We start from the raw sequence: 22,500 nt of genomic DNA on the forward strand, positions 1-22,500 counted from the left end.
CTCAAAAATACCCCCAAAATAACCACAAAACCCCCCCAAAAAACCTCAAAAAAACCTCAAAAAACCACCAAAAATAGGCAAAACCCACCCAAAATGGTGGACGGACACTGAGGGAGGGGCCGAGGAAGGGCCGGGTGACAAAAAAACCCCAAAAATACTCTAAAAAAACCCCCCAAAAAACCAAAAAAGCCCCAAAATCCCCCCCAAAACCCCCAAATCCCCGGTGGGGGGAGGGACCTCACCTGTCTGCAGCAGCCCTGAGCTGCTGTCGCCGATGCCGAAATAATTCTCGACCTCGGGGAGCACCCCCTGGGGGCGGGGCCAGGGCTGGGCCACGCCCACAGCACCCCAAGCCCCGCCCATTTGGTCACAGGACACGCCCACGCGTCCCGTTACGCCCGCCCACCCTGCATCTAAGCCCCGCCCAGGCGTCCATTTGCCCCTGCCACACCTGCCTAAGCCACGCCCACATCACCCTTTAAGCCCCGTCCACACCTGCCTAAGCCAACACCATTTTGCCCCAAGCCACGCCCACTCTGTGCCTAAGCCACACCCTGCGTCGCTAAGCCCCGCCCACTCCTAACCAAACCCACGCCCACTCCCCACCTAGGCCACGCCCATAGTTCCACAAGCCACGCCCACGCCGCCCGTTAGCCACGCCCAGGCCACCATAAGCTCCGCCCACCCCGCCTAAACCACGCCCACTCTGTATCTAAGCCACGCCCAAAAATGGGACAAACCAGCCCAGAACTGCTGATGAACACTGGGGGAGGGGATGGCATGTTAAGAACGCCCCAAAACCCCAAAATAACCCCCCAGATAAAAACCACAAAAAAACCCCAAACCCTAAAAATTACCCACCCAAAACCCCCCAAAAATATCCCTAAAATAACCCAAAAAAGCTCCCCAAAACAACCCCAAAGATTCCCCAAAAAACCCCAAAAAGTACCCCAAAAAAACCCCCCAAAACTCCCCAAATAAAAACTAAAAATCCAAATAAATACCACCAAAATAACACCAAAAAACCCCCACAAATAACCCCAACCCCCCCCAAAAAAACCCAAATAAACCCCCAAAAAATCTCCCAAAACCCCTGAAAAATACCCCCAAAACACCCCAAAAATACCCCAAAATAACCCAAAATTTAAAAAAAAAACAGAAGTAAAAAAAAGACAAAAAAATCCCCCCAAAATAACCCAAAACCCAAAAAAACCCCCAAAATGGGCAAAACCAGCCCAGAACTGCTGATGAACACTGGGGGAGGGGCAGGGAGATTAAAAAAACCCCCAAACCCCCCAAAACCACAACCCCCCCCCAAAAAAACCCCAAACCCCCAAAAATACTCACCCAAAAACCATCAAAAATACCCCCAAAATAACCCAAAAAAGCACTCCAAAACAACCCCAAAAATACTTCCAAAACCCCGTCCAAAAACCACCCCCAAAAATAACCCAAAAATACCCCCAAAGAAACCCCAAAAATACCCCCAAAACCTCCCAAAAAACCCAAAAAACCCACAAAAAAACCCCAAAACCCACCCAAAAATACCCCCAAAATAACCCAAAAAACCACCCCAAAATAACCCCAAAAATAACCCCAAAATATACCCTCCAAAATCCCCAAATCCCCCGCAAAAATACCCCCAAAATAACCCAAACCCCCCCCCAAAAAAACCCGAATAACCCCCCCCCCAAAAAATCCCCAAAACCCCCAAAAATACCCCAAAAATCACCCAAAAAAACACCCCAAAAATGGGCAAAACCAGCCCAAAATGGAGGACGGACACTCGGGGAGGGGCCGGGTGACAAAAAACCCCCCAAAAAACCCCCAACCCCCCCCAAAAATACTCACAAAATACCCTAAAACACCCCCTAAAAAAACCCAAAAATAACCCAAAAAAAACCCTAAAAACCCCAAAAATCTCCCCCCAATAACACCTCCAAAATAGCCCCCAAAAAAACCAAAAAACCCCAAAAGCTCTAAAAAAAACCCCAAAATAGCCCAAAAACACCCCCAAAAAACCCCCCCCCAAAACACCAACGCCTCCACCCAAAAAAAAACCCCAAACCCTGAAAAACCCCCCAAAATCACCCAAAAAACCACCCCAAAAATGGGCAAAACCAGCCCAAAATGGCGGACGGACACTCGGGGAGGGGCTGGTGACAAAAAAACCCCAAAAAGTCCCCCAAAAAACCCCCAAAACCCCCCAAAATACTCCGAAAACACCCCGAAAAAACCCCCTCCAAAATAACCCCGAAATAACCCCAAAACCCCCAAAAACTCCCCCCAAAAACCAAAAAAAATACCCCCAAAATAACCCAAAAATACCCCACAGTTGGCCTTTAAATGCGTCAGGAGGGAAGCACATGCTGGATTAGCCATTCGCTAGCCCACGCTTTCAGCACAGCACCACACTCTGGGCGACGAGGAGGACAAAAGAAGAACACCTTTTCTCCCTGCCACGTTCTTCTCTGCCACACGACTATCCGCGTCTTCTCTCCCTGCAAGGCTCTAATGTGCGCGGTGCTACTTGGAAGTGAGAAGGCACGTGCAGAGAGCACCGCGATCTGCCGGCGCTGTGCAGCCTGTAAAGGAAAGAGGACTGCCACTGGAATGTGGTGCAAATACAAGTTCCCACACGTCGGGGGCAAGCTCTGGGTTAGGCGGTTGCACTAAAACTGTTCTCTGTGCCAGACGTAGCCGAGAATCTTTCCCTTTACATTCAGGCTACAACGCAAAGAGAATGTATTGTTACGCAGAGCAAAAATGCATAACCCAGGTGTGTTTCGGAAGAATCAGCAGCCTGGAGCGTTTCTCTGGAGCGTTTCTCTGGCGTGCTCTCTGTGCGACAAGTAGATAATGGTTCGACTCCAGCAGAATGAAAGCGCCACATGGTACGAAGAGCACAAGAATGAAGGCAGAGCACCGAGCTGGGGTGTGCATCGCACAGGCTGCAATAGGAAGCCTGGCTGTCACTCGCTGTTTGTGGATTCAAATTAGCAGTTGAAAACAGAAAGTTCAACTTGCAGCTACTTGTGCTGCTACCTATTTCTCTTCCAGCTTTCCCTGGAAAGAATTGTGCCGAGGTTTATGCTTCGAGATTCAGAGATTACAGTGGTAGATGCGGCAGAGAATGGAAATACAGAGTGCAGCGGACAGTTTCTGGTGCTTTACGTGACACAAGGGGGAAGTGCAGCCGGGCAGTGGCTTTTACTTCTGGAGCCTTTTTTTTTGGTAGCAGCTGCTGCAAGTGGGCAACGGAGCTGCGAGAGTGAAGAATGTGACGGCACGTCTATTTGAGAAGGAACCTCCCAAGCCGCAGTGTGTTGTGCTCAGTTTCAAGGCTACTTGGAGCAGGAGGGTACTTGAAGAACGCCTTCTTTCTGGACGCGTCCTTCTGGGTGTGCTCAAGCTGCATGGACTCTGCAGCATTGAAGGTGTAAGAAACTGCTTCTGGCCAGGTAGTGTCCAGGAGTGCAACGGCTGCGCCTTACTTTGTGAAGCAGCCAGAGCATTCTCAGCTGAATCTGCTTGTGAAGCAGCTCTTGGCTGGACATTTGAAATTCGCTCCACTGAGTACATAACCCGGTGCCCAGCTGCTTCGTTCTTCGCCTTCTGCGGTCTGGACAGAATTGAAGCCCAGCGATGCCTTTGAGCTTTGCAGCTCTTCAGCGCCAACACTGCACGCGGCCACAGTGTGCTGTGCACGGATTTTCCTCAGCTCGACGGACAAGCATTTTCTTGCTGTTTCACCGAGTCCAAACTGTCCGTGTAGCTCTCGCTAGGCGAAATGCGTCAGGAGAGAAACACTTGCTGGATTAGCTTTTCGTTCGCCAGGACTTTCAACACAGCACCACACTCTGGGCGACAAGGAGGACAAAGGAAGAACACCTTTTTGCCCTGCCACGTTCTTCTCTGCGAAACGACTATCCGCGTCTTCTCTCCCTGCAAGGCTCTAATGTGCGCGGTGGTACTTGGAACTTAGAAGGCAGGTGCAGAGAGCACCGCGATCTGACAGCGCTGTGCAGCCTGTAAAGGAGAGAGGACTGCCACTGGAATGTGGTGCAAATACAGGTTTCCACGCATCGGAGTAAAACTCTGGGTAAGCTTGTAGACCTAAAACTGTTCTCTGTGCCAGACGTAGCCGAGAATGTTTCCCTTTACATTTAGACCGAATGTGCTGCTGTATGTTGCTGAGAGGGAAAGTGCATAGCCCAGGCGTGTGTCGGCAGAAGCAGTCGGCTGGAGCATTTCGCTGCCGGCACCGTGCTCTTTGTGCGACAAGTAGACGACGGTTCGACTCCGGCAGAATGAAAGCGCGACATGGGTACTAAAGAGGCCGAACACCGGGCTCGTGTCCGCAGCGTACAAACTGAGAAAGGAGCGTGGCTGGCACTCGCCTACCTGCGGAATTCACGTTAGCATTGAGAAGGAGGAAGTTCAACGACAGCTACTTACTTGTGCTACAACTTATTCCTCTTCCAACCATCCCTGGAAACACTGGCACTTACCTTTAGGCTCCGAGATGCAGAAAACACAGTGGTCGATGCCAAGGAGAGGGGAAGTAGAGAGTGCAGTGGGGAGTTTAAGTGGCTTTACGTAAGGCAAGGGGAAGGTGCAGCCCAGCATTGACTTTTCCTTCTAGTTCTTTTCTTCAGGAGAGCAGCTAGCAACCGAGCTGCGAGAGCCAACAATGGGATGGCACGTCTGTCAGAGAAGCCACAGTCTACAGTGCTGTAGACTGCTGTGCACAGTTTTAATGCTGCTGTCACTACACGGTACTTTTGGAACGGCTTCTCTCCTGACTCTCCCATCTCTGTGAGCTCTAGCTGCTTGAACTTGGCCAAACTGAAGGTGTGTGGATGTGATTTCGCTGCGAGTATCAAGTCTTCCAGAGACGAGGGATAGTCAACAAATGCTTTCTCACCTGGTCCATCTCTCAGTCCGAACTGTGGCTGCAAACGCTGCGCTGCAAGGGTGGACTTAGCCACTCTGAGAGAATGTGATGATGCTCTATATATAGTTGTGAAGGAAAGTGCTGGTCACTGGAATGTTTCGCCTAGTTTACAGACTTTAGAGGGACTATGAAGGCCAACGCCTCGTTCTAGCACTTGTTCTCTGCGTGCAGCTGCTGGATGTTTGGAAGGGCTTTGGGATCCGTGAGAGGTGGAGGTACCTAGGTAGGATGGTAGGATGGTACCTAGAGCTTGAAGGAAAGTGCATATCTCCAGGGAGTTTGATGCAGTTCAGTGGGTGCGAGTTCCATGTTGAGCATGTTCATGATGGCACAGAAAAGGTTCTGAAAGAAAGAGGCCGTGCTGGAACTGCCTTGACTTTTGCCGCTTAGAAACTGCACAGCCAACAATGAAAAGATTCCTCTTGCTTCCCCGCTACGCGCAGGATCACATTCTTTTGTGTCTCCAAGAAGCAGGATGCACAGCGGAGCTCTTCCACCAACTGCTCGCACACGACTGCGGCCGCGCCAGCAAAGCGCTTGGCTTTTTCCCCGGCACTGTCAGCGCTCATCGAAACAACCACACGATGGCGCTGACGACTTGCAAAAGAAGGCCAAGCACCTGGCGCTGCTCGAAACCACCCCAAGGGCAGAGGCAAGTTGCAAACGTCCCTGCACTCCAATCAACGGTGTCAGGGCAAAAAGATTTCCCTCATCTTCCCCTTCCAAGAGCAGACTCTTCTTTACACCACACTCCAAGAGCCAGACAAACCTCTTTCGCCCAAACAAATCTTTTCCCTCTCACAGATTCTGCCCACTAACTTAAAACCATCTGGCAAAAACCGAGCTCAAAACAGTGCCAGCTGAGGAAGATCTTGCTGCCTACAACTTCAACTGCACCCCTCAAACTAGCAGCACACACACTGTTCTCAGCACTTTCCTTCTCAGCTCTAGGTACCATCCTAAGCCTTCCCTCTCCCAGAGTCAGGATCCAAAGACAACGGCACCAGGCACTGCTCACACACTAAAGGCACCAGGACAAAAGACTCATGAGCTTGGCCTTTGCATTCCCATGGACAGCTCAACAGCTCTAACCTGGAGAGAGCTCTGCCTCTTGGGAAAAGCCTTTAAAATCCCTAAGAGCACCTGATGTGCACATCCAAACCTGCTTTCCTTGCCAAAGAGAGCAACTACATGCCCATCTCCAAAGAAACGGCATCCCCTCCTCCAAAATACAACACATCCAGCCACTGATCCACCTCCAGGATTGAAGATGTCCAACAATTGCCCCTACCTGCCCAGGGGCCAGAAGAGAAATGTCTTGCTGGACTATTCCTCCCCATGGTACCTTAACATCTGCCCCAGCAACACTGGCACTATGTCCTTGCCTTCGCAAGGAAAGGCACTCCGAGTCTCTTGGCCTTGCCTTGCCTTCAGTACCTTGTCTAGTTCTTCTTAAGCTACCCTTGCTCTGCTTCCTTTGCCTACGTCTGCCTTGCCTCGCACTACCTACAACTTGCTGGCTTTGCTTTGCCCTGCCTACCACTCTTGCCCTTGCCTTCCATGCAGGCAAGGCGCTGCAAAGCAAGTGCAGGCAATTGTGGGCAAGTCAAGGGAGAGGTAGGCAAGGCCAGAGCAGTGAGGGGAAAGCAAACGCAGTGGTAGGCAAGAGAAGGCCCAGAAGTTAGAGGCAAGGCTGGCCGTAGGAAGGAAAGTCCACTGATGGGTAGGCCAGGCAGAAACAGGAAGGGCTCGGCAAGCCAAGGCCCTGGAGGAAAGCAGTAGGCAGGTCAAGGGTGGGGCATGGCCATGCAAAGCAAAGGCTCCAGAGGGCTACAAAGGGCTAGCAGGGCAAGGCAATGAAACTGTTGTGTTGCCAAGGCAAGGCAAGGCAAGGCAAGGTAGGTGAGAAGTACATTCAAGGACTGCTGGTACACAAAAGTGGCCAGGACCAAGTGCTCTGTGTGGCCTTGATCCCGCGTGGGTCATCTCTCCTCTGTACCTCAAAGACTTGAGCTACCTGCTTTCCTTTGTATGCAAAAGACCTCTCATTCTGGTCCCCGAGCTCAAGGGCAAAATGTGAATTGCCCTTCCAAGATTCAAGACATGCAAGGATTGCTCCCAGACAAAGGCTGCCCATAGAGATGAGTGTGGCAACATGCGTCCTCCCCTGGTCTTCCTCTCCTGTGATCCTGAAACACTGGAGATGCTTGAGAGCTTTGAGATTCCTAGGAGGAGCAGAAAGGGCAGGGCAAGGCCATGAAATGTCATTGAAAAGGGGTCTTGAATTCCAGGTGGGGGAGGGGTGAGCAAGGTCATGCAAGGCAAGGGAGGGCTTCAAGGGCAGGGCAAGGCAAGTGGTGGCTTTGCAAGGCGAGGCGAGGCAAGGCAATGAGGGTCCTAGAAGGAAAAGGAAAGGTGAGGCCAGACCTAGACGAATGTGAAAGGAAGTCAGGTGGGGGATGGGTGAGCAAGTCAATGCAAGGCAGGGGAGAAAAGGCAGGTTGACGGAAGGCTACAGAGGGGGCAGCAAGGAAATGCAAGGCATGGGGAAGCATGTGAGGAGTGGGTGCTGCCAGCCGGCTGGGATGGCAGGGGCGGGGCCACTGCAAGTAGCATGGTGGGGATGTGAAGGGGGGTGTTAGTGTGCGGGAGGGGTGTGTGTGTGTGTGTGTGCAGCGGAGTGCAGGGTAAGTGCAGGTGTGTGTGTGCACATACGGGGGTTTTGTGCCAGGTGCTGTGCTGGGGGGAGCCGTCCCACCTCCAAGAAGGTGTGGGAGTGAAAGGAGTAACATGGATGTGTCTTTACAAAGAGACCGTGTGAATCCGTCCTTAGACAAGGCTGGGAATTTACAGGGAGGGAAGTAACAGAAGAAAGTGTTAGTTCTAGAAACTGTTACTAATCAATAGAGACTGTTGATTAATCAAGGCTGTATTAAATTCCTGAACCTAGAGCAAGGCAACAAAGACTTAATAGCATTAGGAATAGTTTCGTTTTCTTCCTTATCCATAGCAAGAGGGGGGTGCCTATTAGAGGGGAGCATAGAGTAGGCAGTTCAGGAAGTCTGTAATTCCCGAGTACCTCAGAGGGTGCTGTTGCCAGGAACTTAGCATAAAAAGGGGGCTGCGTCCCGCAATCAGTTGAGAGACTCCATGGCAAAAGCCCCATGGCCTCTCCTTGTAGTTGAAGAATGTTCCAGGACTCCTCTGTCTCCTTTTTGGTGGATGAAGAAACTCAGAAAGCAACACTTCTGCCAGAACTCTCCAAGATGCCCCCTTTGCTCCCAGCGACTCCATCACTGCCCGGGAAGCTGTCTTTTCTACCAGAGGAGTTCGAGATACAGTTAAAAGCCGTGTGGCAGAGAAAAAAGGCAAGAATTGGTTTACAAGGGATGGCAAACAAGAGATACCAGAAGCTTTGGCTCTACCAGTATTAAAAGAACTCCGTGAAGAGAGTCCTTGCACTTCCTGAGGATTGGCAGAAGCCTTCCTCATGATGGATGTTGCTGGGGGTCTTTTTAGACTGGCAAAACGAGCTGTTGAAGGTTGCTTGATCTGTGCTAAAGCAAACAGCCAAGTTACAAAGTAACTTGCCAGGGGAGGGAGGCCTTGGGCTGCATGTCCCTTCCAAAGATGCCAGGTGGATTTTCCTCAGATGCCCCAAGTGGGAAGGCTTCATATCTTCTGCTAATCGTATGTCAGCTAGCAAGGTGGCCAGAAGCATTTCCAACTGCTTCAGCAACGACAGGATCAGTTATTAAGGCATTTTTGAAACAAATCATTCCAAGATACAGCATTGTAGAAGCAATAGACTCAGATAGGGGAACTCATTTTGCAGGAAAGATCCTTCAAGGACTTATGGCTTCTTTAGGAACACAATGGAACCTCCATAGGCCCTGGCACCCCCAGAGCTCAGCTCGGGTAGAAAACAATGAATAGAGAAATAAACAGCTTTTGAAGCTGCTAATAGAAACCAAGATGCCATGGGTAGGGCTTTGGACATTGGCTTCGGCGAGAATGAGGGCCTGACCCAGAAGAGACATTCAGTTATCTCCCTTTCAGTTGTTGTTATGAATTACCCTGATAATTCTCAACCTAGTGGGGGGTAGAGGCAAGTGATGCATATTAAAAACCATCTGTGGCCAGGATACTGCTTCTTGTGAAACCCCTTCAACAGGAAGCTCAGCTGGCACAAGCCCCGCCTTTGGACTTTGCTGCTTGTAACATCCAACAGGGAGATTGAGTCCTAGTTAAGGGGTAGAAAGAAGCGCCAGTGGTGGTGAAATGGCGTGGCCCATTCCAAGTGTCACTGACGACAGAAACAGCCATCAAGACAGCTGAACACAGGTGAACCCCTCACCCTTGAGTCAAGGTCTCTGAAGCCTCAGAGATCTGCACATCTCAGCTGGAGGAGAAGGCCGGAAGGCCGTGACTGACACTCTGCAGGAGTGGGCCGGAGCAGTAGCCAGTGCGTCGACATCGGGGGAAGCCCTGAGTGCCTACCCACAGACCGACTGCTGAAATAGTCTGTATGAGCATCCCTCCTCTAGAATCTCCACTCACTGAGGGGCTAATACTTGCTGGATTATTTTATGTTAAGTGGTTTCTGTGTCTTCAATTGCCACAGGTGGTGCAGAAGACAACGGGAAAATGAGACTAGCTAATTAGATTACATTATTAAAATATTTTCCTTAATAATTCTACTTTTATATGGTCAGCTAAGTTTAGGCCAGGAGTGGGAGAATCCATTAGCAAGGCGCACTCCTCTGAGCTGGCGGGGCAGCAAGGCCTCCTCGGGCGCAAGCGTCTCCTCTCCAGTCTTCCTGCACTTGCTTGGCTGAGATGATCAGAGCAGCCAGGCTGGAGGCAGGATCGCCTGAGGTCACAAAAGGATGCTGCCCAAAGGAAAAACAAAACCAAAAAGCACCATTACTTCCCAAGATCACGTCCAACAGGCTCAAGCAGGGTTCCTCTGCTACCACGAAGACGCACAAAGAGGACCGAGGGCACCATCTGCCCCTCCGCCTTCCGGTCCCGGACCTGTCTCGCCCAGGCCCACGTGGCCCCCAGTCCTCTTTGGCCCTTCACGCAGGCGTCCACAGCTCGCAGGGCTTTTTGCCGCTTTGCTTTTTCTTACCTTCAGGAGTTCCTGGGCAGACCAGCGCCTGTCCTCATCTGTCTGCAGGCAGCAGCGGAGAAAGTCGCGCAGGAGAGCCGAGTGGTGCCTGGGGTTTTGCAGTTTTGGGGCCCCGTTCCTTTCTATCAGTTCTAAAACCTACAAAAAAGGGAAGAGGACACTCTACCTGCTCCTTCCCTAGCCACAACAGCTCTCTCCACACAGAGCCGCACTTTTAAGCTGCACCTTACCCTGAGACGGGGTTCCCTCTGGTAAGGAGCTTCCCCTTCCACCATTTCCAGCCCCACGATCCCCAGTGACCAGATGTCCACTTTGGGGCCGTAGGCTTCTCCTCTCACGACTTCCGGCGCCATCCAGCTGGGAGTGCCGACGCTGGAGCTGCACTTGTCGCGCTCAGGGGTGAGCTGAGCACAGAGGCCAAAGTCAGCTGCGGAGAAAAACAAACCCTGTCAAAGCCAGCTACAACTGGCAAACCCAGCCAAAGGATTGCCCGCTCAAAGCCTGACAAGGCCACGGTGAATCTAGCCGGAAAAGCAGCAGTGCTCTGCTTCCGCGGGGCTGCAGCCAGGGAGATAAGGCACTGGCCACTTCAAAAATGCCCTCGCGTTTCACGCGCTGGCCAAGCAGCGCTTCTGGAGAACTGGCAGTTACCCCAGAGCAGCCCCAGAGCGCATCCCGGGAACGCTGCACCGCACCAAGGATACCCACCCAATTTCACAGATCCGTCCATGCTCACAAGAATGTTGCAGCTTTTGACATCTCTGTGGATGACTCGGCGGGAATGAAGGAAATGCAGTCCTTGCAGGCACTGAGAGAGAGAGGAGAAAGGGAAAGGTGAAGGTTCAGGACCTGATTTCATCCTGCAAGAAAGGAACGGGCTCGACGAGAGTGACAGCTTTCTCAGGGAATAGTGAGCCAGGGGGCAGCATCCTAGTGCTGTCAAGAGGAAGAGCTTGCTGCTTCAACACTCTTAGACGAGTGTTCCATCTTTCCAAGCAAAGGCACATCTGAGCTTCCAAAAGCCCCTCCTCCCTTCGGTACGTAGCACATGCCCTTTGGCTGGGGGGCGTCATGGCAAAGATTTTCTTGGTAGCCTTGTGGCAGCAGAGGAGGAAGCAGCACGTTAGACCAGTTCCAGAATCCAACGCCATCTGGGCTGCAATGCTGTCCTTTGAAGCTGAGGGCATCTCCTTTGCCCTTAGCTTGAAATTCTGCCACCAGCGTGCAGGCTTGGAGCAGCAAGGAATGCAGGATACACAGACAGGCTCCAGGCAAAGCTGGCAAGAGGAAACAAGTGTGACACAGCGAGCGAGCCAGTAAGCCAGCGAGCACGAGCGCCGGAGCACAACGGCAGTACGTAAGAGTGCGAGAACAGAGCCTAGGAAGTGCGGGGACACTGGCAGGCAGTTGGCTTCAGATGCTCTTTCTTCTCCGTGTCGTGACAGCAACAGCAAAGCAAGGCCGTGAGCAAGAAATCTCTGCTGTTCTTAACCACCAGTTGACAAGGGCCATCCTGCGCAGGCCAGGGGAAGCACAAGTGGCATCCCTCACCTCCCGACAGACAGCGCCTATCTGTCCTTCCTCGAGGTACACTGCCCCGAGTACATCATACAACGTGCCGCCGTCCATGAACTCCATCGCCAGCCAGAGCTCCCCGTCGACCAGGTAGCTGAAAGAAGAAAAGCCCGGCATGGAGAGAGAGGACCTGGGCACAGCCCAGTCACCCGAGGGGCTGACCCAGCTTTTTGGAAGTGCTCTCCAAGCTGCATATGCCAGAAGAGATTATTGCAGACCAAGTGCAACCTCCTCCCCTGCACTGGAGGAGAGAAATCCTAAACAGCTCCATTTTCTGCCAGCAACCAAAGGGGTTTGCCACTTTGGGCTTGCAGTATCCTAAAGGAACATTGACATGAGAATAGCCCCACCTGTCTAAGTAGGTAACAATATTGGGGTTCCTACTGTCCCTCATGACCACTATTTCATTGACAGCCAGCTCCTCGGACATCTCCTCTTGAAGCGCCATTTTCTTGATGGCCACCTAAAAGGACATTGAGAGACCGTTGACTTGAGAAGGCGCTCGTCGCACGAGATCCCCAGGAACACGCAGCGAGTGCTTGTGCAATGACGCAGCCCAGCTGTGCCAGAGGGCAGAGCTTAGGAGAAGGACCAAAGCCCGTCCCAAATGCCGTCTGCAGGCTGCTGAGCCTAGTCTGTGCTTCAGAGGAGCAGCCTCTGCCGCAGAGATGGAGCGGCCACCCAAAGCTCCAGCCAAGGCTCGCAGCCGCGGCGAAAGCGCTCCAGAGCTGCAAAATCTGCTGGGGGCATTGACACTTTACCTGTTGTCCTGTGCTGGCATCGAGGGCTTTATAAACAGCTCCAAAACCCCTAGAAAGAAAACAGCAGCAGAAAAAGCCCTTTAGTCCCTGGCGGTGAAAGCCAGCCTAGGCAGGAGATCTCCCCAGGCTGCCTGGAGCATTTGGAAAACGCCCAGATGCGGCGCCTCCCCCGCCATTAGCACAACAGCCCAGCAGCCCTCTGCCATGCAGGGTGTCCGGGAGAAAACGGAGGCCCAATGTGAACACCAAGGGCTGCTACAAATCTCCAAGGCACACGCCCGATCGGTTCCGTTCCCAGCCTAAGGGGGACCCTTTGGAAAAACTGGAGAAGAAGAACTTGGAAAACTCTGCCTTGGAGAAGTGTTATCTGCCAGCTCTCGGGTGACAAGGTGCTCTGGTAGGCCGGCATACTGCGGCAGGGGCGGGACATCTTCCAGGCCCCGCTCCTTGCTGCAAGCAAGGCAGACCTTGCCAGCACCAGGTTGTCTTTGATGATGCCTTCTGACTGCTCTGACTGAGCAGTCCTGAGAGGTGGCAGGAAGGTAAAGCCAGAGTCTGACCGTGTTCGCAGCTTGCCTGATGTCACGCTTGACGCTACACCGGCCAAAGACTGGGCCCACGGTTTTGCGTAAGGAGCAGGCGTCAGACTTATCCTCGTCCGAGTTCTTCAAACGCCGAGTATTTCCTCCTCGGCTCGCCCAGACTCACAATGCTCCCTGAAAGACAAAAGCAGTGCAAGGTGCTCACTTTGAAACGGAGATGCCGCTCCCCAGACGATCCGAGATGCAGCCCCACTGTCGGGAGCTCTGTGCCCTTTGCAGTCACTTGGCTTCCAGCCGCTGAGAACAGCGAGCGGGAGGGCGATCTTCTCCACCTTTCAGCAGCTGGCCTTTCCAAGAAGGACTTCACGGCTTTCAAGCACAGCAGCTCATGTGATAACCCAGAACGATGGGCCTTTGGGAACTGGGCCCTCAGAGCTAAGGAAGGGCCTCCGCAGCCTCTGCAGTGGCACCTGCCGTCACCGGCAGGGCCACTTAGGAGAACAACGTGCACCAGTGAGAGGAGGAGTGAGAACAGTCGTAAAAATGGCAGCCGGAGAATAGCTGGGGCCCGAGAGCTCCCTGGGGCCCAGTCACCCGCTAGGTGCCAGCCTTCTGCTCAACAGAAACAATCTCTGCTTTTGTCTTTGGCACAGAGGGCAGCCCAGGCAAAGCCAAGCCAGTGCCAGCTGCCCTCAGAGGCAGTGGGAACACGCCGAGCGCTCTCTTGCTGCCTCAAAGCACAGCAACCGGCTCTTAGAGGGAGGCCTAAATGCCTCTGTGACACTAAAACGAGGAGGAACTTCTGGCGCAGCCAATACAGAGACACACAGAAAACACACCGCTCTGGCAGACCAGAAATACACCAGACGTAATCAGTCTCCTCAGGCTCTGCTCCTCTCTCATCTCCAGCTGCTGGGCTGGGCTGCTGGACGAAGTGCTGGCATGTGGGGGAGTGCTGGCTGCTGCAGACCGCGCCGGTGCAGCGGCACGTTGAACGGCAGAGCGCGCGTCAAGAGAGAGCTGGGACAAGAAAGGATTGCCCGTCAGAAAGGTGGTTGGCACAGATACCCCACAGAGCACACGGCAAAAGGAAGGCTGTCAGCCACCGCCAGGCCTCTTTGGCTGGGGGGGTTTTGCATGTGCCCTTCTCAAAGGCAACGGGCAAACCCCAAAGGCTGCTGTGCTACAGCAGCACATGGCCAGGCTCATGCTACATTTTATCGATTTTCTGCAAGACGACTGCAACAAGGTATTGACAAGGTTGCAAAGATACAGAAAGAGGTGGGAGCAGGGCCCCAGAGCCTTGTTGCTTTCCTCCTGCTGTGTTCCCCTGGGCAATGAAGTCACCCTCGAGTGGGCATGGTCGTGTCTGACCAGAAGGCCAGTCTGGTCTACGTTGTGCCTGAAGCTAATTGGTCCCTCCCAGGGGCCAGTGTCTCCTAAGTATCCTGCAAGGCTGTCAACTGCGTCTTTGGACCGTCTCTGGCCGCTGACCACGGGGAGCCTGCAGGGACACCGTGCACCAAGGGGCTCGCTTCTACGCTGGCAACAATTTAAAGGCACAATGCTGCCTCTCATCTGATCCCAAGAGACTTTCTCAGGCCCTCTCAGCGTCCCGGCAAAATGGCGCTCAAATGTGAAAGTTCAGAAGCCATTTGCCAGGGGTCCCTGGCCTGGCTGAAGCAGCACTACGTCATGGCAGGCACACAGCCCCCAGCATCTTCAGGCACGAGCGGCAAGGGCTGGCTCGTCAGAAACTTGAAGCTCGGCCCTGCACCAAAGGCAGTGCCAACCACAGGTGCCACTTACTGGCTCTGCACGTTCAGGCTGTGGATGGACAACAGATGGAGGCTTCTTGTCATTTGGCTCCTCTTCAGCCTCTTCCTCAGCAAGAGAGGGAGCCAGAGGAGGTGCTGACCCTGCTGGTGAGCCCTGCAGACAGACAGCAGTGAGAGGGACAGGGAGCAGCCAGTCCTTCAGGAGCTGCTTTCTTGTCAGCTCCGGAAAGCTGGTTTCTTTTCACCCAGACTAAGGGGAAATCAGAAACTTTGATCAAAGTGGGATTCTGAGTCGTGAAATTCACCCTCTTAAGATGGGCAAATTAGGTGATGCTCCATCTTGCTGTGCATTTGATCTTCCACCCTGGCTAGAATCAGCAAGACACCTTTGGCCTGCCACACTTGCCTTTCATCTCTTGAAAGGCTCTTCAATGGAAAATTAGGAAAGAGCCAGTGCTTCCTTTGCTGCTGCTGATGCCAGCACCGACTTGGGCTTTCTTTCCGCCTCTCAGGCTGGCACTCTACCGCAACAGGCCAAGCTCACAGCTTGCTGCACAATTCTTACATGCCAGCAAGGTCAGAGGTTCCTTTGCCACTCACCAAAGGACGGGCGTGTCTCCATCCGCGTGTGAGGTGACCTGCAGCGAGCAAGGGAAAAGGAACCAGATGCCATTAGAAAAGTGCCTGTGCTGGGGAGTCCCACAGGACAAGTCAGTCCCAACAGCGAGCATTTTCCTTTCCCAGCATCCCTCCAGGAGCAACACAAGATTTTCCCACAGCAAGCAAGAGAACAACAAGGACACGATACTAGGCTCTCTCTACTTTTGTCACTGAAGAAATAGAAACACGATCACAGAAATGCCAAGTGTCCTTTAAGTCAGAGCTTCTGTTCTGCCCAACAGCTCAAGCAGCTTTTTCCTCTTCTCTTTCCTGCAACCTTTCTTTTCGTTTTTTGTTGTTGTTGTTGTTGTTTTATTTGTTTCTTATTTTTTAAAAATAAATTGCATACACTAATTCCCATCAATTTGCTGCAAATGATACCCCGGGAAAGCTTCCACAAAGGGCCCCATAGCTGTGGCGGTTCTCTTCTAAAGCAGCCCAGGAACAGCTCCTGGGTTCAGGAGCAAAGCCTAACCGGTTAGGAGCTTGCACTTCATCGCCCAGGGAATCGCTCTCTTGGCGCACCGTAAAGGGTCACAGCAGAGAGCCAAGGCCTCTAATGGCAGGATTTGGAGCAAAAAAGTGCTTTCCCTCACTCCTGGCCAAGTTTTAGAAGTACTTGTGAGACTCCCTGCCAGCCTGCAATTTGCAGGTTGTCTCGGCTGAAGCAGCAAGCTGAGGAAATGACAGTGTCCAACGCCACGCGCTCTCCCGTGGAGGGAACGCAACCCCTGCAGGTTACGTTGCAAATACTCTCCACCCGCCAGCGAGTGCAGACACCCCCTTTTTAGCTGATGCTGTTGGCAGGAGCTTTACCAAAGGAGCGGCATCTTAATGGCACTTTTGCTCCCAAGTCAGCTTCATCACTACAAACAAGCATAAAGAGCAAAGTGAAGCAAACGCCGTGTGATGGCTACCCCCAGGATAAACCTTTACTTACGAGTCAGGTGGGTCAGGAAGTAGCCGGAATACGCCACAGAAAAAACCGTGCAAACCGCGGCACAGACTTGCCCGATCATTCTAGCAGTGCTGTGCGGGTTTGCACACTGAATGCCACCCGGGGGAAAAACCAAGACTCCTCTCGGGGTGCAGGCCGTCTGCTGAGAACGCCTCAGTCACGAGGGTCCTCCTGCAGCGAGCAAGCCAAAGAGCTGCTCTGGACAACGAGGCCTCGCGCGCACCGGGACAACGTTGCATTGACAGCACTGTGATGCGGCCCGGCTCCCTTGACGTCACAATAGCAGCCGCTCTGGGTCTGTTGGCATAGTTACGCCCAGCAACCAAAATCTTCTGTACAGCTGACGCAAAAGAAAAGCCTGGGAAGATCTCCTCAGTCGTAAAGCAGGAGAAAAAATCCTTACCGTCCATAAGCCAGTGCTCAAGGCATCCCGGGGTAACACCGAAAATGCACCGATCCAGCAGGGCCCCAAGAAATCCAAGCAAACGTGACTTTTCCTCCCCAAGGCTTTGACTAAAAGCAAGTGTGCTTGTTCCTGCTGGCATCTTTGTTGCTTCTGAAAGCCCTAACTGCTTTGATGACATTTAGGGGACAAAAGAAGCCAAGGAAATCAGTTTCCAGGAGTATTGCAGTGCGCAGTTGCTTCTTGAGCACGTAGGTGCATGCTGACCTTTGCTCTGACTCAGTTTGGAGCCTGACCTCCCTTTCTGACAGGGAGATGTTGGCTTGTCTCCTGACACAAAGCTCCTCTCTTCCTGCTTGCTCTTTCTTTGGCACCTTAACGTTGGACAACATGCAGAAGAGCTGCGCGCGGATTCTTGGGCTGCCACGGTTTTGTTGTGTTGCAGCTCTGGCAGCAGCCTTCCGGCTACCGCTGTGCGGTGGCCTGCAGGTGCCGAGCCCAAAGAAGGCCTGTTTCAAACAGTCAAGAGCTGCAGCCTCACAGATGTTTGCCCAGGCTCCATGCTCCCTGTAAGATTCCTTGCAGACATTTGGATAGCCACATCCCAATGAAAATGAGATGCAGTCATTCCCTTCTCTGTCAAAAGCTCCAGTTAAAGCCAGGAGCCAGCTCGAAAGAGGAGAGAAAGTACTGAGTGGGAGAGGGAAACGAGTGCATGCAGCTCCTCTGGAAACCAACTCTGCTTGCCCGTGCAATAATGGCTCTGGGCTTAGCTTGCTTTTCTGGTGACTCAGCACAGACACATCCTGTCTGCTGGTGGACAACTGCTGCAGTGTCTTTGAGGAGCTTCACACTAGGCTCTTCACACTTCGGATGCTGCGGGTGGCATTTGAAAATCGATGCAATGGCTGAAAGGCCCAGCTGCACCTTGAAATTCTGTTGCTGAAAAACTGCAGTAATTTACCAGGATAATTCCCCCAATTTGAAAGCGTCTCGTTTTCCCCATCTCCTAGACAGCTCACATCAACCAGCCAGTTGTGGAGCTTACAGAAGGAAGAATGACACCTTAGCAGGGAAAGCCGAGCGTAGGCCCTCGGACTCCCTTGAGCAGAGCGCGTTAGTGCCCCAAAACGACCAGAGAGGGAAGCGTTTGGGGGACGTGCCGTTTCAGGCCTCCTTGGCTCTTCGATGCCCCGTGAGCGCCAGGAAAGGGGAACAAGCGGGGCCTGCTCCCTCCTCCTGCCCCGCCGTGAGGGGCGGCTGGGGCTGGGGGATGCCAGGGCACGGGGGGCGGGTGGGGGGGGGCAACATCTCCGCAGGGCGGGCGGGGCGGCAGAGGCCACGGGGCGCGGGGGGCGGGGCAGGGCCCCTCTGTGAGGGGGGAGAGCCTTGGGCCGCTGGGAAGCAGCGCAAAGCCATCAACGGGACAGCCCGTCCAGAGCGCACGGCTTCGAAGGCGCTGTCCAGCTTAGGCACAGCGTGGCAAGGAAGGGAATCTTCCAGGGCTCTGGAGGTTTTACAGTTTTTTATTGCCAGTCCTGCTGAAACCAAGGCCTGAAACCAAGGGTCTTCCGGCTACTTCTTCATCTTCATCTTCATCCTCATCTTCATCTTCATCTTCATCATTCTGTCCTCCTGGTGACCTGTTCAGGCTGACAGCTCATGCCTGGTCCAGTTCTGCTGAGTCCCAGCTTTTTCTTTCATAGCTTAATCATCAGTATGACGATTCGTCCATTTCTACCTCAAGGATAATTCTCAGCTCCCCTACATCAGCAATACTCTACTCTTAGCTAAACAATGCTCCATTAATGAAGCTTTCTGGGGTCTAGAGTCCTAACTGAAACCAGCTAAGCTAAGAAAATCTCAAAACTATAAACTTCCTAACTACGGAACAGCTCATTATAAAACTCAGGGGATGGCCGAATCTTCTCCTAAACACGGTACATCCCCTCGTCACTCCTCTGAGCTGGCGGGGCAGCAAGGCCTCCTCAGGCGCAAGCGTCTCCTCTCCAGTCTTCCTGCACTTGCTTGGCTGAGATGATCAGAGCCGCCAGGCTGGAGGCAGGATCGCCTGAGGTCACAAAAGGATGCTGCCCAAAGGAAAAACAAAACCAAAAGGAACCATTACTTCCCAAGATCACGTCCAACAGGCTCAAGCAGGATTCCTCTGCTACCAGGAAGACGCACAAAGAGGACCGAGGGCACCATCTGCCCCTCCGCCTTCCGGTCCCGGACCTGTCTCGCCCAGGCCCACGTGGCCCCCAGTCCTCTTTGGCCCTTCACGCAGGCGTCCACAGCTCGCAGGGCCCACATAGTCCAAAGCCACGCCCACCCTGCCGAAGCCCCGCCCGCAGGCCCCTTTAGCCCCGCCCACCCCGCGCGAAGCCACGCCCATTGCGCACTGAGGCCCCGCCCACCCCTCCGAAGCCACGCCCGCTCTGCACCTGAGCCACGCCCAAAAATGGGCCAAACTAGCCCAGAACTGCTGATGAACACTGGGGGAGGGGCGGGGAGGTTAAAAACACCCCCAAAACACCCAAAACAACCCCAAAATACCCAAAAATCCCCCCCAAAAAAACCCAAAAACAACCCCAAAACCCCCAAAAAATACTCCCAGAAAAACCCAGGAAAACCCCCCAAAACCCCCCCAAAAATCCCCCAAACCCCCACAAATAAAAACCAAAAAAGCCCCAAAAGATACCAACAAAATAACCCAAAAATACCCCCCAAAAACCACCCCAAAAACCCCAAAAAAAGACCCCCAAGACCCCGTCCAAAAAACACCCCCAAAAAAACCCCAAAAAATCCAAAAATACCCCCAAAGAAACCCCAAAAATAACCCAAAACCCCCCAAAAAACACCAAAAAAACCACCCCAAAATAACCTCCCTCAAAAAACACCAAAAAACCCACCAAAAACCCCCCAAATAAACCCCCCCCCAAAAAATCCCCCCAAACCCCAAAAATACCCCAAAAAATCACCCAAAAAAACACCCCAAAAATGGGCAAAACCTGCCCAAAATGGCGGACGGACACTGGGGGAGGGGCCGGGTGACAAAAAACCCCCCCAAAAAAACCCAACCCCCCCCCCCAAAATACTCACAAAACACTCTAAAACACCCCCTAAAAAAACCCCAAAGTAACTCCAAAAAAAACCCTACAAAACCCAAAAAACTCCCCCCAATAACACCCCCAAAAAACGCCCAAAAAACCCCCAAAAGCTCTAAAAAAACCCCCCAAAATAGCCCAAAAATAACCCCAAAAAAATCCCCCCAAAACCGCCAACCCCCCACCCAAAAAAAACCCAAAACCCCTGAAAAAGCCCCCAAAATCACCCAAAAAAACACCCCCAAAATGGGCAAAACCTGCCCAAAATGGCGGACGGACACTGGGGAAGGGGCCGGTGACAAAAAAACCCCAAAAAACCCCCAAAAAACTCCCCCCAAAACCCCCCAAAAATACCACCAAAATCGCACCAAAATACCCCACAAAACCCCCCCCAAAATACTCCCAAGATAACCCCACACGCCCAAAAAAACCCTCAAAAAACCCCCAACAATGGGCAAAACCCACCCAAAATGGCGGACGGACACTGAGGGAGGGGCCGAGGAGGGGCCGGGTGACAAAAAAACCCCAAAAATACCCTAAACCCCCCCCCCGAAAACACCAAAAAAGCCCCAAACCCCCCAAAACCCCTAAAATCCCCCCCAAAAACCCCCCAAATCCCCGGCGGTGGGCGGGGCCTCACCTGTCTGCAGCAGCCCCGAGCTGCTGTTGCCGATGCCGAAATAATCCTCGACCTGGGGGGGGGGCACCCCTGGGGGCGGGGCCAGGGCTGGGCCACGCCCACACCCGCCCAAAGCCCCGCCCATTCGGTCACAGGCCACGCCCACGCATCCCGTTAGCCCCGCCCACCCCGTCTAAACCCCGCCCACCCTGCACCTAAGCCCCGCCCACACCTGCCTAAGCCACGCCCACACCACCCCAAAGCCCCGCCCACACCTGTCTAAGCCAATGCCATCCTCCCCAAGCCACGCCCACTCTGTGCCTAAGCCACGCCCCGCGTCGCTAAGCCTCGCCCACCCCGCACGAAGCCACGCCCACCCCGCCTAAACCACGCCCATAGAGTCCAAAGCCACGCCCACTCTGCACCTAAGCCACGCCCACAAATGGGCCAAACTAGCCCAGAACTGCTGATGAACACTGGGGGAGGGGCGGGGAGGTTAAAAACACCCCCAAAACACCCAAAACAACCCCAAAATACCCAAAAATCCCCCCCCAAACAACCCCAAAACAACCCCAAAACCCCCAAAAAATACTCCCAGAAAAACCCAGGAAAACCCCCCAAAAAATCCCCCAAACCCCCACAAATAAAAACCAAGAAAGCCCCAAAAGATACCAACAAAATAACCCAAAAATACCCCCCAAAAACCACCCCAAAAACCCCAAAAAAACCCCCCAAGACCCCGTCCAAAAACCACCCCCAAAAAACCCCAAAAAATCCAAAAATACCCCCAAAGAAACCCCAAAAATAACCCAAAACACCCCAAAAAACACCAAAAAAACCACCCCAAAATAACCTCCCTCAAAAAACACCAAAAAACCCACCAAAAACCCCACCAAAAACCCCCAAATAAACCCCCCCCAAAAAAACACCCCCAACCCCAAAAATACCCCAAAAAAATCACCCAAAAAACCACCCCAAAAATGGGCAAAACCTGCCCAAAATGGTGGACCGACACTGGGGGAGGGGCCGGGTGACAAAAACCCCCCCAAAAAACCCCAACCCCCCAAAAATACTCACAAAACACCCTAAAACACCCCCTAAAAAAACCCCCAAAGTAACTCCAAAAAAAAACCCTAAAACCCAAAAAACTCCCCCCAAATAACACCCCCAAAAAACGCCCAAAACAACCCCAAAAGCTCTAAAAAAGCCCCCCAAAATAGCCCAAAAATAACCCCCAAAAAAATCCCCCCAAAACCGCCAACCCCCCCTGGGGTCAACTGGAAGCATGCTGGGGCAACTGGAACCATGCTGGGGCAACTGGGGTGACTGGGAATGAGCATGCTGGGAGAAACTGGGAGCAACTGGGAGTGACTGTGTCTGTGCTGGGGGCCACTGAGGTCATACTTGCAGTGACTGGGACTGTACTAGGGGCAACTGGGAGCAACTGGAACTATGCTGGAGGTAACTAGGATCACACTGAGGGTGATTTGGATCATACTGGAAGTGACAAGGAGCATGCTGGGGGCAATTTGGACCACGTTGGGGGCAACTGGGATACACCGGGAGCAACTGGGACATCACTGAGGGTGACTGGGAGTGGTTGTGGGCAACTGGAATCATGCTGGAAGCAACTGAGAGGAAGTGGCAGTGACCAGGAGCATGCTGGGGGCAACTGGGATATGCTGAGAGAGACTGGGAGTCACTGGGATCATGCTGGGAGTGACTGGGAGCGGGGCAATGGCCTGGGCTGGCTGATGTGGGGCCTCAGGGTGCGCAGGGAGCACTGTGACACTGCGGGGCCCCTGGTACTGTTCTAAACCACCCAGATCCGATATGGAAATGAGTTCTTAAAATGTACTGAGAACTCAATAAAAATGGCAAAGCAAAAGGGGCAGCGCTGGGAGCGTGGCTGGGTGCCAGAGGCTCGCCCACAGAATGCCCATCCTGCCTTTTCTACCCCTGCGATTGCAAACAGCTCTCTGGTCTGAGGGGCACTGGAGACTCCT

General features: G+C 53.1%; 1 protein-coding gene across 1 annotated transcript; it reads right to left on the bottom strand.

Annotated features, from left to right (window-relative positions):
* Positions 1 to 9,702: 9,702 nt before the first annotated feature.
* LOC116438778 (serine/threonine-protein kinase PAK 3-like) lies at positions 9,703 to 17,892 on the bottom strand. The gene is made up of 12 exons (XM_032097779.1): positions 16,348 to 17,892; positions 15,348 to 15,385; positions 14,779 to 14,901; positions 13,838 to 13,989; positions 13,081 to 13,139; positions 12,428 to 12,477; positions 12,017 to 12,129; positions 11,643 to 11,760; positions 10,800 to 10,899; positions 10,322 to 10,518; positions 10,092 to 10,229; positions 9,703 to 9,849 (listed from the first exon to the last, which is right to left on the bottom strand). Exons 1-12 carry the CDS (start codon positions 16,424 to 16,426, stop codon positions 9,703 to 9,705), a joined length of 1,314 nt encoding a protein of 437 aa, XP_031953670.1. The 5' UTR covers positions 16,427 to 17,892.
* Positions 17,893 to 22,500: the final 4,608 nt, after the last annotated feature.

Source organism: Corvus moneduloides, unplaced genomic scaffold, assembly GCF_009650955.1.
Source record: "Corvus moneduloides isolate bCorMon1 unplaced genomic scaffold, bCorMon1.pri scaffold_114_arrow_ctg1, whole genome shotgun sequence".
Taxonomy (NCBI): Eukaryota; Metazoa; Chordata; class Aves; order Passeriformes; family Corvidae; genus Corvus; species Corvus moneduloides.

Excerpts from the sequence above, each read along its gene's own strand:
- LOC116438778 (XM_032097779.1), bottom strand. The coding sequence starts at position 16,426 with ATGATCGGGCAAGTCTGTGCCGCGGTTTGCACGGTTTTTTCTGTGGCG. Across the intron at positions 15,386-16,347 it reads CTTCCTGACCCACCTGACTC|GTCACCTCACACGCGGATGG; the intron begins GTAAGTAAAGGT and ends TGCTCGCTGCAG. Across the intron at positions 12,130-12,427 it reads ATGCCAGCACAGGACAACAG|GTGGCCATCAAGAAAATGGC; the intron begins GTAAAGTGTCAA and ends ATGTCCTTTTAG.